Raw genomic sequence first — 17928 nt, 5'->3', positions numbered from 1 at the left:
GGTCTTGTGAGCCTCCATGACTGGAGCCCAGCCTTACTCTACGACCTCATCTGTTGTCTCCGTCAGGCGGGCAAGGACCCAGCCACATCCCTGCAGTTATGACAGTGCCATGCCTTCTCCGACCAACCGCCGCACCTTTGCACATGCTGCCCTCCCTGCCTGGAAGCCCTTCCTCACCTAGCCCACAGGCTGTGCTTCTACTCAGTCTTCCCAGACTGAGTTCAACAGCACTTCTTTGCACAGCTTCTCCTCAAGCTTCCCAAGATGGGGGGGACTCCTGCCTTTGGGCCCACCCTCTCTTTACAGTGTTTATTACATTGTATTGTATTAAGGTTTGTTTTTCTGTTCCTGGATTCCCCAGCCCCAGCCCAGAACACTTTGAGGGCAGAGACTGTGTCTGACAGGGGCTGGCACAAAGCACCACTTCCTCTCGATACAGAGAATCCTGCAGCTCTCTGCTCAGATGGCCAGGTTCTTTCACTGCCAGGTGGGGCTGCAGAAGAGAGTGGAGCCATTCTTGGCAGCTCTTCTTTTCTTCTGCGGGGGAGGGGCAAAGGGAGAGAGAGAATCCCAAGCAGGCTCCACACCCAGCACGAAGCCCAACACAGGGCCCCACCTCACCACCCTGAGATCATGACCTGAGCTGAAATCAAGAGTTGGATGCTTAAGTGACTGAGCCACCCAGGTGCCCTTCTTGGCAGCTTTTCTGATCTCAGAGAAGAAAAGAGCTTCTGGTAGACTGCTTTTACTGTTTTTTTTTTTTCTTTCCTGCCTGGTGCCTTTTTCTTCCTAGAACTGTTCCTTCTTAACCTCTGAGGCTCCATCCTCTGAACCACAGGGATGGGGAAGAGACTCAGCTAGGGCAGTTGGGAATGGCCCAACCCCACACCCCTGGTGGTTTTAGGCCAAAGCATCTTTACCACAAGCTTTTTTGCCATATAATTCATTAGCCATAAGGCAATTTTCTCATAAAAAGTTAAACAAAATAACTGGCTGACTGTTTGGTTTGACAGTTTGTTGGTTTCATCTACTAGTTGACAGTCTGGTTTCATCTCTCCATTGACACAGTCCTTCTGTTTTGTACTGTTTAAACCTTATCCCTCATAATGGTCTATACAGTAGCACAAGAGTTTTGAGCCCACATTTCCCAGAGAGCCTCGGAAAGTCTATCAATAGAAATGTGACAATATGCCAAAAGCAGACAACAGTGCAAAAGGCTTTCACAACACAATACAAAGGCAGCTACAAATGTGCATCCTAGTATTTTGGAAACTGATAGTTCTCTTAATCAAGGAAAAAATTTTAGCCAAAAAAAAATTAATAAATAAAAATTTTAAAAAGCATGATACCAATTCAGGAGATGAATCAACAAGCACAAAAATTGCATACTAGGAATAAAAGACTTTGAAGACAAGCGCTTAGGAACATTCTGTAGATCACGAAATAAAATCAGTATTTGTGCAGTATTGCTATGCAACTACACTAAACATTTTGAATGTACTCTAACATTTTATACTTTGCAATAAATTCTTTTTAATTTTGTTCCTCATTTTTCATGTTTCATGATGTCCTTTTTAATTGAACGTTCCACTTTTATTTTTCATGATTTTATCTTTTATAGCAAAGTTGCCTGATGGCCAATTCATTATGCATGAAAATGCTTGCAGTAAAGATGCTTGCCATGACAGTGCTAGATATGACGAGGCTCATGAATGAGCAAGGACCAGGCAGGGCCGGTCAGAGTCCTGCTAGCAGATGGATATGGCCATGCTGGACAGACTGTGTTCATTTGTTTGTTCTTAGGATGAAGCAAACCTTGGATGCTGGTGGCCACCTATGAAAGGTCAGTTTGAATCTCAGCTCCATCACTTAATGGCTGGGTGAGCTTGGGCAAGTTGCTTAATATCTTATATTTGTCTCATATGTACCTTCTGTTGTGGGAATAGTTGAGTGATATATACAAAGTGTTTAGAACAGTGCCTGGTGCAAAGGGAGTGGACGATAACTATTCATTGATGTTATTACATCATTGTGTGGGGGAGATTCCATCTGAGAACTTAGTGAGAACAAGAGAATGGGCTCTGTATCACTGGGGTTCCTGGATCCAGCAGTCCCTGAAGCCTTCCATCTCTTGTTCTTCCCAGTTCCAAGAACCAAATAACTTCTACTTTTTTCTAACTTCTTCTTTTTATATAAATCAAGTTTATGTCAACTCTCTAAGTGATAGCCCAAAGAATCCTAATACTGTAGTGTAGCATGAAAAGCAGCGGTGACAAGATTTTTGGTGGGCTCTCTTTCAGTTTGCTGTTTCAGTTTGAGTTTCAGTCCTTTAGATGTCCAAAAGGGTGGATATCGTCTTCCCTGCTTCTCTCTCGTGGTTGCTGTCAGGATACTCTGTATAACGTTTGTGCCTCAACAACTAAAGCACTAAAGAACAAAACTCACCAATGACTCCTTACTACATATCAAAGAGAACCCTAACTCCTTTGCTTGGCTTCTGCAGGGATCCCCCATGTGGCCCCACTACCTTTGTAACCATCATTTAAGCATCTTCTCATGTGCAAATCCTCTGCTGAGGCTACACTGGATTTCTCATCATTTCCCACACTCACCTTTGTGTCTTTGCTCATTTCGTTTCCTCCAAATGCAATGATTTCTGGCTCATCTCCATCTAACAATCCATCTATCAAAGGTGCATTCCAAAGAAGCCTCCTCCACAGAGCCCTCATCCTTCTTTAAGACTCTCTCTTTCTCTCTCACATCTCCATTCACCCACAGAGGAGCCAGAAGTGCCCTCTGCTTCCTGTGAACTTGTAATACACCCTTTATTGAGGTTACTAGTTTGGAGATTTCTTCAATTAGATTTTAACCTTCTGGAGGGCAGGGGCTGTCTTATTTGGGCTTCCCACTGTATCTTACAGCAGGGATTTAGGGATGTAGGAATTCAGAGCCCAAAGAAATGAGAGAGCAGGTCCACTACCTCCAGAGTGGAAGAAACACAATTTCCGCTCTCCTGTTCAGCTTGCACTGCATCTGGTGGTGGGTATATGAGCTCAATAATAAACTCTGCATTGCTTAGTCACACTGAGCCAATGAGCAAACATTTCCAGTGTGGGTGAAAGACAATCTGGAACAAAGAGAGGCTGCAGACACCTGGAGAAACTCACCCAAACCGGCATTGGCTGGAATCACCCAGTCTCCTGGCTTCACCCCAGTCACACTGCCGCCCACTGCTACCACCTGTCCAACGCCTTCGTTCCCTCCAACGGCAGGGAGCTTGGGAAGGAGGCCATAATTTCCTAAGGGAGAAGAGCACAGAGGGCCACCCTGTGAGGTCTGGGCAGTGAAAGAGCATGAACTTTGGAGTCGGATCTAAGCCTGATCTGGGCTCTGCCTTTGACCTGCTGTGTAACTAACCAGACTCTCTGAACCTTAGCTTCTTCCTCTGTAAAGGGGATAATATTTTTTTTAGCGTTCATGGTGATTATGGGGATTAGATAATGTGTGAAACGAGCCCAGTGTATTGCAGGCACTCACAGTGGTTGGTTTACTCCCCACTGAAATCTTTCTGACTCTCGAAAAGCCTCACATTCCAGAGAGGGGAGGCCAGAGAGGGCTGGTAGTCTGCAGATGGCTCATCTGGAGAGCAGCTGCTGCTAATCACAGGGATTTCACACCCACACCTGAGGAAGGATGAAAACGAGGTGGCGGCTAAGCAAAAGAGCCAATTAACATAAGCCACAGAAACCAAGGTTACCTTGGATCATATTTATGTCAGACGGATTGATAGGGGCTGCCAGCATCTTCACATGGACGTCTGATCCGCCCACAGCAGCTAGCTCCAGGTTCTTCAGCCTAAGCACAAAGCCAAAGAGAGATGTTAGTGTCACCCAGCCTAGACAGGGCATCTTTTCCTCAAATCATCTCCCCAAAGTAGGTCAGGCAGCAACATTTTTGAGCTGCCATCGTGTGCCCAGGAATCAGGGTTGTTAGAAGAGAGAAAGGTGCTGTAGGGCACTAGCACAGGCTATGGGGCAACTCTCTCATTAACTGTGTGTGGAAAATCTCTAGTGCCCTTGCCATTCCCCTGCCCCCTCGAAGACGGAAAGTAGTAAACCTTCTGCTGGCCTGGATTCGCCTTGTGTTTTCCAAAACTCGCTTATCACAGTCACCTGCTGTGTTTACTAATGCAGATGCTCAGGCCCCAGCTCTGACCTACTGAACCAGAATCTCAAGATACGGGGCAGCCCAAGTAATTTTTACGTCCCAGTTATGGCGACATAACTGGGACACCCTGGGCTAGCATTTGTTTTCCGCTTTTTTATTTTATTTACCTGTTAGTTACGGAGCAGGTGAGGGAAAGAGATGCCCTACGTAGTTCAGAACTCCCTAGGTGACTCTGATTTGCTGTCCCTTCTGGGTGAGAATGCTGGTCTGTCAGAAGAGATGCCAGGTGGACTGCTGAGTCTTAGGCGTGAAGCCAGCCTTACCACATGATGGCTGTGTTGCCCCAGGCAAGTTTCTTCCCAGTTCTAGGCCTCTTTCTCCATTTGTAAAATGGCGAGTGGAGGTGGTATTTTGGACTTGCTCACTGCCAAGAGCCTCTCCCATTTCAGATGGGATTTCTATGTGGTAAGGCTCTGCTCATAGTGGGCCCTAGACACTGTGGGACCCACGTCTTCATGCACTAGAACTTTGGTTAATGGGTTAAACCAGCTGAAGGGCTTTTGAGGGAGCCCTGGTGACAAAGTCCATGTGTTTTTTTTTTTTTTTTTTTTAATAAAAGGAGACCTTTCAAACAGAAAGTACTGATTGGTATCCTAGACCAGCGGTCCTCGTGACTTTTTAATTACCAGACACTCTTTTTCTTTCTCCACATCAAGACTTCATGTGTGCAGTGTTTCCCTGTGCCCAAATGTACTTGTTCAGTAATAATTCTCCTGATTTTTAGTTACCAAAGGCACACACACACATATATATATGTGCCACACAGAGGTTCTAGCATCAGGCCACAGTGTCAGTGAACTACAGCAGATGTAATTCTAAGCACTTCCGGCAGAAATCTGACCTTTTAATTATACCTGAGGCTCCATTTGGGGTAGAAGTGTGATTTTCAAGAAATGTCTTGTACTAACAGAGGTAACAATGGTGACAGGTGTTTACGGGGTATTGGTCTTGTGCTAAGGGGCTTTAAATACATGCTCTGATCTAAGCTGTAACTCTCTTGTGAGGAGAGTACTGATATTGCCATTCTGTCAAGTAGGAAACAGAGGCTCCTCAAGATTATGAAACTGGCACAGGGTAAGATCACTAACTGGTCAGTGGCAGGGCTTCCCTGCTTTCCCAGTCGGCACTCTGATTTACCGTGCCCTGCATGAGCATCCTGAAGTTAGTCTGGGTGTTCCCCTGACTGCCTCCAAGAATCTCTGGAGCCCTCAGAGCCCCAGTCTGGGAATTCCTGTCCTGGATCATGACCAAAGTAAGGGAGGCCATGCCTCACCACGCCTGAGAAACAGCTGTGAAAAACTGAAATAGAGACACTCTGTACAGAAAGTTAACTCGGAAGGAGATATGACCAAGACAGACAGAATAAGGAAAGGGCCCTTCTTGTTTAGGTAGCTATTAAGGAATACATGTATTTACACACAGCTGGAGGAAGGGATTCCTTGTAATACCAATAACCATAATAACTACTGTTTGAGTGCTTACCACTGAGGCACTCTGCTGAAGTGCCTTCCATGCCAGCTTTCTGCCATTGTTCTGATTTTATGGCTGAGCAACAAAAGCACAAAAGAGGTAAATAACTTGTTGAAGGCCACCAGAAGTAGTAAGTGGCTGGTCCGATTTGAACCTGCCAGTTTGATCCCAGAGAAGCCAGCTGGCAAGGGGCTAAGAGGACCAAGCAGAGGGTGGCAAGCTGAGCACCAGCCTGGAGTGGTGCGCGGGCGTGATCCTCGCTGGACCTGCCTGGGGAGCTGGGGAGGGGTTAGCAGCCCCCCAGTCTCCCCACAGGTGGGGCAGGGAGCCATCAGCCCGACAGTGAGGTCACTCTGTGAACGCATGTGTAAGTCTGCATTTTAAAGAAAAATCCTGCCTAGATCAAATGGATTGTAGACTAGCTGCCCCTTTCTATTATCTGTACTGCTTTTCTCTGACATTTTGACAAAGAATCAATTTTTCTACAGGCCTACACAGTCCATGTGCTCAAGCTACTTAAAGACTTTTTTTTTCTGCACATTTTCTACATGCTGTTCCCTCAGCCCAGAATTTCTTTTCCACGGCTTCTCCACGAAGTGAGAAATCCAATTCACCTTTTAAGACGTCTTCTGACCCTCTCGGTTCTGAAAAAAATTACTTGCTCCATCTTTAGTGCTCTCGTTACTCAGAAGGGGTGACTATACTATTTAAGACCAACTTATGTTGAGTTTTTTGTTGTTTAGTTTATGGAGTTTTTTTTCATGTTTCTTTCAGTTGATCACAACAGGCCTTAGTTCACATTCCTTTCCCAAAATTCTGCAGGTGAGAGGTACATCAGAGTTCAGAACCACATAATAGGACAACTTCCTGTGGGGGTTCGGGCAGCACTCTCTGATCAGACACATTGTTTCGGCAGCACAATGTATGAATATTCACACTAAGTGGGATGAATAATGACCATACAAAAACTTCACTATAGATCAGGCTTTCCCTCCAAATGAGATGTGAAACAAAAGAAATCCAAGCAGAACTGTCAGTCTGTAGAACTTTCTAGATTTTGGAGTTGCAGATTCCAATTTGGATTTGGATCCGGGTCTTTCAGACTCAGTTCAGGTCTCTTTTTACCTACCCCCTAGTTTTACAGTCAGTATGTGCATGTGTATTGTCTCCCCACTGGGCTATGAGCTCCCTGAAGGCAGAGAACTCTTCGTCTTAACTCAGTGTTTAGCACAGTGTCTGGGACAAAGAAGTGCTCAAGAATGCTTCCTAATGAAATTACCCAATTCTTCTCCCTGAGAGAAAGTGGCATAAAAGTGCCAGCCAGCTTTAGGGAATCAGGGGAGAGGCTTGAGCCATAGGGATTTACTATTGAGGCTTCTTCTTGGCTCTTCCTGGTTCTCGGCTGTTTAGGAAAAGAACTCTGAAGTATGGGTACAAATAAAAATGGAGATTGTCTTTAAGAGAGTTTGTTCTAAGCAAAACCCATGGCTCTTTTCCTCACAGGCAAGTGCAGATCAGGTTTGCAGTAAATCACACTTTAAAAATCTAGAAGACCATGGTCAAGATGGGAATATTGGTGGATCTCAGATCACAGATGAAGGGAGAAGCATGGGTTTGAATCCTGTCTTGGCCATTTACCAAATAGATAAACCTCAAAATACTCATTTGTGAAATGGGGAGACCACTAGAACCCAGCTGACAGAATTAAATTAATGTAACTAAAGCATTTGCTAGAGGACCTGATACACAGTAGATGCTAACGAGATGGTGGGTGTTATTGGTGGCAAAATAGCCAAGGAATCCTTTGGAACAATTAGCTTTCTACCCCTTTGAAAACAATCACTGAATCACTGAAAGGAAGACAGTACCTTTTGGTAAAAACTCAAGTAAATTTAACTCCACGAATATTTACTGCCAGTCCTACTCAATGTCAGGTACTGTGCCAAGGGGTTTAAAGATAAAACAAAAAAATCTGCCCTGCGGCTTGACATGGTCACTGTGAGAAGAACCCTCACAGGCAGGCCTGAGGGTGCTATCTGAAGGCCAGGGTTTAAGCGGCTTCAGGGAGAAAGTGCAGAATTAGCAACTGGGCTTTGGAAGAATGGTACCTTAGTTGGGCCCGGAAGGAGAAGCAATTTATTGGGTGGACTGAGGGAGGAAGCAGGCTTTCTTGCTAGAGAGAATGAGAATCTGACTTGGTAACTGGCCAGGCAGTAGGTACAGTCTGGACAGGAGCCATGGGAAGGAAGGAGTTTTTATAACCTGGAATCTCTTGAACAAGAAATGCCATTGATGTCACTCAGTGACCAACTCTCTGTGGGGGGAGGCGAAGTCTTTGATGGCTCCCAGGCTTCTGGTGTGGGCAACTGGATGTTGACACAGGGAGGAAGGAACAGTGGTTTGGAGTGGGGAGGAAGGTGTTATATTTGGAGCTTGAAGCAGGCACCCTGCAGTACTGTATGGTGCAGAGGGCACTCCAGGCTAGACATACAGAGCTGTGAGTCAGCTGTGTGTAGCTGGAGTCCGGGCCGGCAGATCCCCTTCCTTCGCATGATCTGGCTGAACGATTCAACAACGAATGTTGACAGTTTACTGAGCTCCAGACATGGCGCTTAACGTTTTACAAGCGTAATGCTTTTTAGTCCTCAAAACACCTACCAGGAGGGTGTTATCAGCCCAATTTACAGATAGGAAACTGAAGCTCAGAGAAGTAGTTTGCCTAACGTAAGACTGTGAAGTGGCAAAACTTGATCTTAAGCTTGACTCTGAAGCTCAGACTGCTGGACACTAAGCTGGCCTCCTTTACACCATTTTTGTGCCATTCCCATCCCGAGAGATAATATTAGGTATTTGTCCGGAGTAAAATACGTTTGAGAAATGCGGCCTACTGATCGCCCTCTTTAAGATTCAGACTGTGCATTGGAGTCACAAAGGCTGCGAGAAGACACCCAGGGAAAAAGCCCACGTGACTCTGTGTAATCCAGAGCTTCCAGAGTTAACTCAGCTGGGAACACTGTATTCGTGGCACAGCGAACACACGCCTGCCCCAGACAGCAGTTTGAGAAGTGCCACACTGGGCTACGACCTGCTCCCAGTTCTCCTCTTTGTCCTTTGGGTAGCCTCGCTGCTCTGTGGTGGCTGAAATTCCCAGCGGTGGGAGGGAAGGCGAAAGGGCAGGGACGAGGGTCTAGGAGACAGAAAGCTGAAGCTGCAAACACAGGTGGGCAAGGGCAGGGGCAGCCCTAACACAGGCTGCTTGCCTGGCGGGAGGTGTGTTGGTCCAGCTGCATCTCACCAGGGAGACCAGCCCCAGCCTGCCCCGTGGAATGCCATTAACACCACAGACACGGCTGTTCCCGCACATAGTTCTAACGGCGTCGTCAAGGATACCATTCTGCCGAGACAGGAAGGAAAACGGGGGCCAAGTCTGAATTCCAGGAGTTGGACCTCTGGTGTAATGATAGCAATTTCTTCCTTGTTTTTTTTTTTTGTTTTTTGTTTTTTGTTTTTTTTTTTAAACTCACCAAAGGAACCGGTGGCTCTGTTCTGGAGTGCAAATGAGGCACCCAAACATAGTCTGGCTAGATCTCAAGTCACTTCCCCGGGACGGTTCACGGCCTTCCCCTGTGTGTGTAATGGCGCCAGGCAACTCGGAGGGATGCCACTGTCTTCACTCAACAGATCCCAGACTGGATAAGATCACAATGGCTCCTTTGAGGCCAAGGCTGTACACCTGTGATGCCATATGAACTACAAGGGAGACAAAAGGGGGCAGAAGAAAGAGCCTTTTGAGATGGGGGAAAAAGAGGCCAGTACTCTGGGGACTGGCTCAATTCTATTTGCTGTGTAAGGCAGGCACTGGCCAGCTCTGCGAAGATCTCTTTCCCGCCTTCTGCATTTAATTAGCCACCATTTGTACTTATCTTGCATCTTCCACTCAATCACCTCAAACTGATCAGTATCATTTTGCACAGGAAGAAGAGGCAGGGAGAGACTGTACATGGGCCACAGAGACTTTCTCATCCTGCTCATTAAAGATAGCCAAGAATGTACATCCACCATAGGGCGCTGGGTGAAGGTAACCTCCATCTTACGTGGCTCTCTCCAGTCTGTCTGCAATCCCCATGGTCATGAACAACCTGCCTTCTGTGGTTTGGTGAAATGCTTGCTGTGCTGGATCAGTTGTCCGGAGATATGATTAATAATTAATAAGCAGGGCACACTGGGAATTGTGAAAGAATGAAGCTCTTTGGCTCGCAGCTTTCTAACAGCTCAGCAGGGGTGGTTGGCGGCATTAGTAGGTGGGGTTCTAAAGGAGTGCTGGGCGCTCTGGAAAAGTTCCTTTCCCCAAGCCAAGCTCAAACACTCCATGTCTCATGGTGTGCTAGGCAACCCCCCTTGCCTCCCAGTGCCTCTTCTGGTGTGCTAGGCACCCCCACTTGCCTCCCCTGCCTCAAAGTGATCTTGCCCTCTCCTCTTTCAGGACTGCTGGCACTCAATATAACCATTTTGAATGGAAAGGAATTAGAGACTTAGAGGAACTTCTGTAAGTTCCTACACAGGGTTGGCAAAGAAACCCTCTCTCTACCTTTTCAATCCTCTACTTTCTCTCAATTAAGATTACCAGTAAGCTTGTAAGCCCTATAATATCTGAAGCTGCTGACAGCAGGAAACTTGCCTGAAGGGAGCTGCAGAGTCTGCTGCTTCGTTTGCTGAGACCTAACCTTGTTGATCCAAAGAACAAGACTGGGCCACAGCAGGGGGACTGAGTCCCTGTCTGCAGCTGCTTTTGTCTCTTTGATGGGTACAAAGACAACCATGCATCTCCACCTGGCGGGCTGCTAATTATGATACCAACCAGGAGCAAAAGGGGCCCCTAGTGAAATTTTGTACCCAGGACCCCTGATTTCTAGTTGCAGCACTGCTCCTTGGAACTTGCTAGAACCATCACTGGCGAGCAGGCAGTCCAATGTCTACTCAGTTTCCCAGCTGTCAGAGCCAGACAACAGCTGGACCAAAGAGCATTCAGTCTCATATCCATTCCCATGGCTGCGGGATTATGTAGAGAAAGATGTCAAGGCCTCACCGTGTCTCGGCAGGAGAAAGTGTCGCTTGGAGAGAATGGGGTAAAGAGGAATACAGGTTTTGAGTTATATAGAAAACGGAGCTTGACAGTTTCATTGGCACAGAAGATGGGATGGGGAGAGACAGCATGTGTGCCCATCTTTACCACTGCTGACCTTGGTCAACTCCTTCATTTTCTCAAAGAGTAACTGAAAAGACTATAGACTGGAGTGATTTCCTCACTCCCACAATGAGTGGCAGAGTGGACCCATGCCAGTGCCCTTGCAGGTGGGTGCCCAGTGACAAATCCTGACCCACAGATTAACCTCTCGGCACCTTTGCTTTCCCTTACCCTCTCCGGAGAGTGGGAAGGGCCTGGAGCCACACCAGAGAACGGCAGTAGGGGCTAGGAGGCCCAGACAAGCAGAATAACTTGGGGTTGCTCTGGTGGGGCGGGGGTGGGGGCGGCTCTCCTCCCATACTTCAGACATAGGGGAAACTCCTGTCTGCTCTATGATACCTCAGAGTATCACCCTCAGGGTTTTGGCCCTCAAGTGAAGAGCCTAGTGTGAAGTCCAGAGGGAAGGTAATATGCAAGTATACAGGATGTGGAGTCCAGCTTGAGTCTGAGTCCTGTGATCTCAAGCTGGCCCCCCGGAGCCTGAGGAGGCTGACTCCTCCCTCAAGGAACACATACTGAGTGCATGGGAGGCACTCGCTAAATATTTGTTAACCAGACATACTGGTTTTCTCATCCCTTTGGGTTTTTACACATATCGGGGCCTCTGCTTGGAACATTTCTATACTTTTCCTCATATACTGCCCACCTGATCTTCTGGGGGACTCAACCTAACCCTCATGCCTTCAGAGAAAGCATTCTGACTACTCTGAGGGGTTTAGATACTCCTCTTCTGGGAGTCCACAGCAGTCTAACAAATCTAACAAATATGGCACTTGTCCCACTGGGCGGTGGTCACCCATTTCCTGGACTCAGGTGTGAGTTCCTTAAGGGCAAAGACCACAGATTATTCACCTCTGCACCCCCAGTCCTGCCTTGCACATAGTAGGCCCTCGAAGAATAAATCCTGGCTAACTTCCTAACCAATGAGTTCTGTTCCCTCCTCCTTCAATTAATGACAACAGTGTAGGGCTCCAGGAGACAAACAAAATCCCAGTTCTCAGCAGAGCGCCAAACCAAAATCCTAGTTCTTTTCCCAGTATTGTAATTCTGGTTTAAAAACCAAGTCACCAGGGTGCCTGGATGGCTCAGTTGGTTAACTGTCTGCCTTCGGCTCAGGTCATAATCCCAGGGTCCTGGGATCGAGCCCTGCATCAGGCTCCCTGCTCGGTGGGGAGTCTATTTATTCCTTTCCCTTTGCCGCTCCCTCTGCTTGTGTGCTCACACACACTCTCTGTGTGAAATCAATAAAATCTTAAACAAACAAACAAACAAACCATCATTTCTTTAAAAATAAAAATTAAAACAACACAAACAACAACAAAAAAAGCAAACACAAAACCGTAGTCACCAGCTTAGAGTTTTGGTTGATATCAATTGTAAAAAGAAGTTCCCTAAGAGTAAACAGTGTCCTACAGTGAGGACTCCCAACCCATACTGCCTGGGTCCTCACTACCTGCACCCCCAAATTCCATCTGGCTAAGACAGAATGGGTTTATCCAAGGGTTTCACAGCTTCAATTCATTTTGTGCTCATGGCAGGTAGGTGAGAAAGCCATGATGACCAGGATGCTATTTTATGAAAGTTTCAGGATCTTGAAAAGGGATCAGACAGAGAATAACATTCCTACCATCTTCCCCAGGGTGGGGCTGCCCTTCCTATGAAGGATAAAGACTTTGGGTCACCTGAATGGCTTATAATTTCACCTCCTCTTCTGACCTATCTTCTTCCCCATTTTATTTGCCATCTCATTCTCAAAAAAACATTTCAGATGATCTTCAGGTCTTTATCAAGGACTTTTATTAAAGAAGGTACATCCTAGTTGTATGATCTTGGGCAAGTGACTTTCAAGCCTCTTAAGCCTCAGTTCCCTTATCAGTAAAATAGGGATAATAATGACCAAACTGGAATCTTGTGATTTTTAAAATTCCCTAATATTTGTGGAGAACTTAGCCCAATGCTTGCCACATAATAGAGGCACAGTAAATGAAAACCAGTGTTTACCACGAGACCCAGAGAATGGCAAAGTTCTGAAAGGGTACATTCAGGAACAAAAGGAAAGAGGATATTGGAGTTTCCAGGACTATCTGATAGAGAATCCAGAACTCTGTGCAAGGGGTATGGGCATGGGGACCTCTGAAATTTCTAGTTTGTGATTCTCCCAAGTTTATCATTTTCTCCTGCAGTCTTACTTCATTTAGATCAGTAGTTAAATCCTTTAAATGAAAAGGTCCAAGTGCTTAGTTGGGGAGTTCATTTTGGGGGGAAGATAAAAAAGCTCTAGGGAATGGGGGAACAAGTCTTAGTAGAGAGACCAGCTGGGATGTTTGGGGGCCAACAGAAATGAAGAGAAGGACATTCAGAGATCCCTGAAAGTCTCACTCTGAGGAGTTCTGACCCAAGCAGACCATCCCTCAGCCCCAAGCAGACTGTTCCTTGTTCCCTCCCTGCTGTTCACAGTGCAAGCTCCACAAACAATGCTAGTTTGGGGAACACTCTGCTCAGACCCTGAGTGCTTCCATGACCCTGCCTGGTGTAACCTGACCCATAGCCCCAGTCACTGGCGTATTTAAAGGACACCTGATTCTTTCTGTGACAGAGTGGTTACCCTAAACCTCCAAAGACATGACTACAAAGAAGAGAATACCAGCCTCTGGCTTCAGGCCATACACGAAAAAGTTGAGTTGCGTGAATCTGGGTCAGAAGGTAAAGCCACTCTTCTGGGGCAGAGGAAGAATTACTGCCTGCCTAACAGTCTGTATCCACAAGGGCAATGATTCTCAACCCTGTTCAGGGCATCAGAATCACTTGGGGAGTTTAAAAAAAACACAGATAGTCAGGGCCATCCTGGACCTACTAAATAACCTCGGGGGAGGCATCTGGGAATATGGAGTAAAAATGCCACAGGTGACCATGGTGTGAAGCCAAGGTTGAGGAATGGGGCATGAAAGTATCATGTCTGAACTTCTGGGAAATTACTAGGGTTCCACAGAAAGAGACAAGAGAGCTCTCTTTTTTCCCTAAGTAGCATCTGCTGCCAGACCAGCCTGTTCCAGAACTCCAAGAGGGAATGAATCAGGAGGCAACTGGACTCAGCTGGTTAACCTTCCTAGGCCTTTCCAAAGGGTCCCATCCTCATCACCACAGAACTCAATTAAAAAAAAAAAAAAAACATACGCACTTCTTACAGAAATTAGATTCACGATTAACCTTTTTGGAGCACTTGTTTTGTGGTGGTTCTTGTACCAGTCACAGAAACTAGAAGCCTGGGAGGGAGGCACCATATCATACCCTTTTGGGGTGCACTCCTGGAAAACCATGTTCATCAGAGCTTTACCAATTCATTACAGCACAGTCCTCAGGGACAGCTCTTCCCGACACAGTGATCATTACCTACAATTAACATGCAGGTTGACGGTTACTGACTGATGTGTCTTCTCAATATTTTCTCATGGTGGATGTGGCTGGGGTGAGTGCATGACCCTGAATTTAACTGAGGCTTATCTCCTCCAGCTGTCAAAACACCTGGCTTGATTTTTTTTTTTAAAGAAAAAATATGGAATGCCTCATGAATTTGCATGTCATCTCTGAACAGGGACCATGCTAATCTCTGTATCGTTCTACTTTTAGCATATGTGTTGCTGAAGAGAGCCCTCTGGCCTGTATTTCAGCCATAAAAATAATTCCATGTTTGCCTGTCCTTTGGAAAACAATCAAACCATGTGCTAGGAATCAGAGAGTGGTAAACAGGAGAGTACGTCGGCGCTTTCTGGCGTAGAGCATTAGCTTGATCTCAGCTAGTCAGCACTATTAGCTGTACCTGTATTGTGTCCATGCTTAAAGATGAGGTTAACAGGCTCAGAGAACTTCAGTAACTTGCCAAACATACAGAGCTAGGACGAGTTTAAACTGGTCTCCAGGTTTGATTCCCAGACCAGTGCTTCTGCCTTAGCTCCATTACAGTGACCCCACTAGCGCTTCTGAATGGTTAGAGTCACTTCTGTGCAGATTTATAATGGCTGACAATTACATGCTGTTCTTTATCAACCACACGCAAAAATCACAGATGAAGATACAACAGAATGTTAGGAGAACATATTCATAAAATTAATGAGGGCTTAGAGGGCTGAGTGACTTGTGTAAGATCAAACAGCTACGAAGACGTGGAGTCTGTCTTTGACCTTAGGTCTGTAAGGCTCCAAAAGAGGAACTCTGACTGGCTAAAGGCACATATATAGTGTGACAGACAGGAAATCACATGAGATAGGAGTAGATGCTATGGGTTCCTGTCCCTATTTCAATACTTATTAGCTATATCACTTGGGACAAGTCCCTTCTTGTCTTCTGCAAACTGAAAACAATGGTCTCCCACCTACTTTCTGGGAAGCAAAGATTCAAGTGGACATAAAAGCACTCAGAAAATATTCTCCAAAATAATAATAATAAAATAATAATAGTAATAATAATAATAATACTGCCTAGGAACTCAAGCAAATCAGTAAGACCTGGGTTTAAATTTCAACTCTGCCACTAATTGGCTGTGTGACCTTGGGCAAGTGATTTTACCTTACACCTCAGTTTCCTGACAAAACGGGGCTAAATCAAGTACCTTCCCCAAAAGGGACGATTAAATGAGAGCATCCATTTGGATACATCCATTATGTGCCTTATATATAATACCTAGCCAGTAAAAGTCATTGAGGGATAAATGGATCAAGAAAATGTGGTATAAACAGGTATAATGGCATATTTATATGTGTGTGTGTGTGTGTATACTTATCTGTGTGTGTATATATATGTATAGTAGTGGAATAATGTCCATAACAATGTTACCTATTAGATATATAAAATAATGGAGTATTATTCAACCATAAAAAAGAATGAAATCGTGCCACTTGAAACAACATGGATGGATGCTGAGGGCATTATGCTGCATTAAATAAAGTCAGAGAAAGACCAATACTGAATGATCTCACTTCCAAGTGTAATCTAAAACAAAAATCAACCTCACAGATACAAAGACCAGACTAGTGCTGGGGGTGGGGGTGGGGTGGGGTGTGTGTGTGTGTATGTGTGTGTGTTATGTAGGAGCCAAATGGGTGAAGGGAGTCAAACGGTAAACTTCCCGTCATAAAATAAGAAAATCATGGGACCTAACGTACAGCTTGGCAATTACAGTTAGTAATACTGTATGTTTGAGAGTTTCTAAGAGAGTAGATCTTGAAAGTTCTCATCAGGAGAAAAAAGGATTCTGTAGCTGTGTATGGTGACAGATACTAACTGCACTTACAGTGGCAATCACTTCGCAATACATACAAATATCGAGTCATCATGTTGTACACCTAAATCTAATCTAACATTGCATGTCACTTGTACTTCAAAAAAAAAAAAAAAAAAAAGTTAGCGGCGATTACCGTCATAATTGTGCCTCTCTGGCCTTCAACCACCTGGAAGTACCGACTTTCTGAGCTACCCAAAGCGCCCTGGGCTCAGTTTGGGTCCTGTTATTCTCTGCCTTCTTGCTCCACCCGCTCCCTCCTTGGTCAAGACCCCCTTCTTCACAGCGCGTCTTAACCCCCTCCAGTAACCCCTGGCCCCTGGCCCCGTTTCGGCGCCGTCTCTTACTCGACGACCTTGGCTGGGTCCCCGTGATGCCCATAGACCAGCGCCCGGACCCGGGAGGGCTCGGCAGTTGCGGAGTAGGGGGCTGCGGCAGACCAGCCGCGGTGCCAAGCGAGGAACAGCTCGTGCAGCATCCGCGACCCGGCTCGCGCCCCCACCAGCGCGCCGCAGCCCCACATGCTTCCCGCAGACAGCTCAGAGCCCGACAGCGCGTCTACGTCATCGGCCCGCGCCCGCGCCCGCGCGCCTGCGCCCCGCCTTCCGCCCCGCCTTCCGCCCCGCCCCGCCCCGCCGTGTGGCCACGCCCCTTGCTCTTTTTAAAAGCTCGTGCTCTACCTTCGCTGCCCGCGCGGTGGCGCTTCGGAAGACTGCGGGGGTTGTGGAGTGAGATGGGGGGTGGGGGGGTTGGAAGTACCCGAGGGAGTCGTGGAGACTCAGGGCTGGCCAAGTAGTTCTGCGAAGTAGGAGCATCCGAGACCGGCCTACAGTCTGCGACTTGGTGTTTGATTTGGGGAAGTCATTTGCCCTTCCCTGACTTAAGTTTTTTCTTCTCCCCATAGTTTATGGAGTGCTCGCTGTGCCAGAACTTTTAAGACATCACCTCATTTATTCTCTGCTATCCTGTAACAGCATAGAGAAGCAAACTTTACTTCCCTACCACGGAATAGAGTAGACTTAACTTGATGTGGAGGCAAGAGCACTGGGCTTGGAGCTAAAATATTTAGGTTCAACTCCTAGTCCTTCTGCTTCCTAGCTTGGCCACCTTGGGCAGGTGTCCCAAGCTCCCAGGCCAGGCTTTTTTCTAATGGGTACACTGGGGGACAATATATGTCCTTCAAGACTGTGGTGAAGAGTGGATGAAACAGTAGGATAACGTTGTGGATAGAAGAGCACATTGTAAAATGCTAGGTGTGCTCAGATATAAAGGAGGTATCACAAGGAGGAAGGCCCCCTCTCAAAATGCTTACATTGTAGAAGGGATTTAGTGGGAGAGTGGAAGTGCTTTATAAGCAGATGTAACACAGTAAAAACACTAAATCATATTTTTATTGGCTGTAAGACATGAACACAGATAGCTAAAACCCTAGTTGATAGAATAGGACAGAGGACACTGTTGGAGTCCAGAGGAGAAAGGTGCTCTGGAAGGAGCCAGGGTGGAGTGGGGGTTCTTGCAGGAGGTGCTGTGGAGACTGTCCCACTCAAAATCCTCAGTATGCATAAAATTTACCTGAGGTCCCATCTCGAGCCTACTGAATTAGAATTTGGGGGACAGGTTCAGGAATCTGCAATTCCTGCCAGGTTTCAAGAATATCCTGATGCAGGTGGCCTAGGAAACTGGCTTAGACAAACACTGAGCCAGAACTTTG

General features: G+C 46.4%; 1 protein-coding gene and 1 non-coding gene across 3 annotated transcripts in view; both read right to left on the bottom strand.

Moving 5' to 3' along the window:
- Window positions 1-16790, bottom strand: part of MECR (mitochondrial trans-2-enoyl-CoA reductase) — a 33527-nt gene extending 16737 nt beyond the window's left edge. For both annotated transcript variants that reach the window (XM_032360866.1, XM_032360867.1), the window contains exons 1-3: window positions 16565-16790; window positions 3758-3855; window positions 3168-3299 (exon numbers count right to left, since the gene is read on the bottom strand). In XM_032360866.1, the coding sequence (XP_032216757.1) occupies window positions 3168-3299; window positions 3758-3855; window positions 16565-16740 (406 nt within the window). In that variant the 5' untranslated portion in view covers window positions 16741-16790. The remainder of the gene's footprint in view (window positions 1-3167; window positions 3300-3757; window positions 3856-16564) is intronic.
- Window positions 14490-14593, bottom strand: LOC116568349. Its single transcript, XR_004276568.1, has one exon. It is a non-coding gene; the product is annotated as a U6 spliceosomal RNA (small nuclear RNA).
- Window positions 16791-17928: the final 1138 nt, after the last annotated feature.

The sequence above is a fragment of the Mustela erminea genome, chromosome 10, assembly GCF_009829155.1.
Source record: "Mustela erminea isolate mMusErm1 chromosome 10, mMusErm1.Pri, whole genome shotgun sequence".
In the NCBI taxonomy this organism is placed as follows: Eukaryota; Metazoa; Chordata; class Mammalia; order Carnivora; family Mustelidae; genus Mustela; species Mustela erminea.
This window is presented reverse-complemented; position numbering and strand designations above follow the sequence as displayed.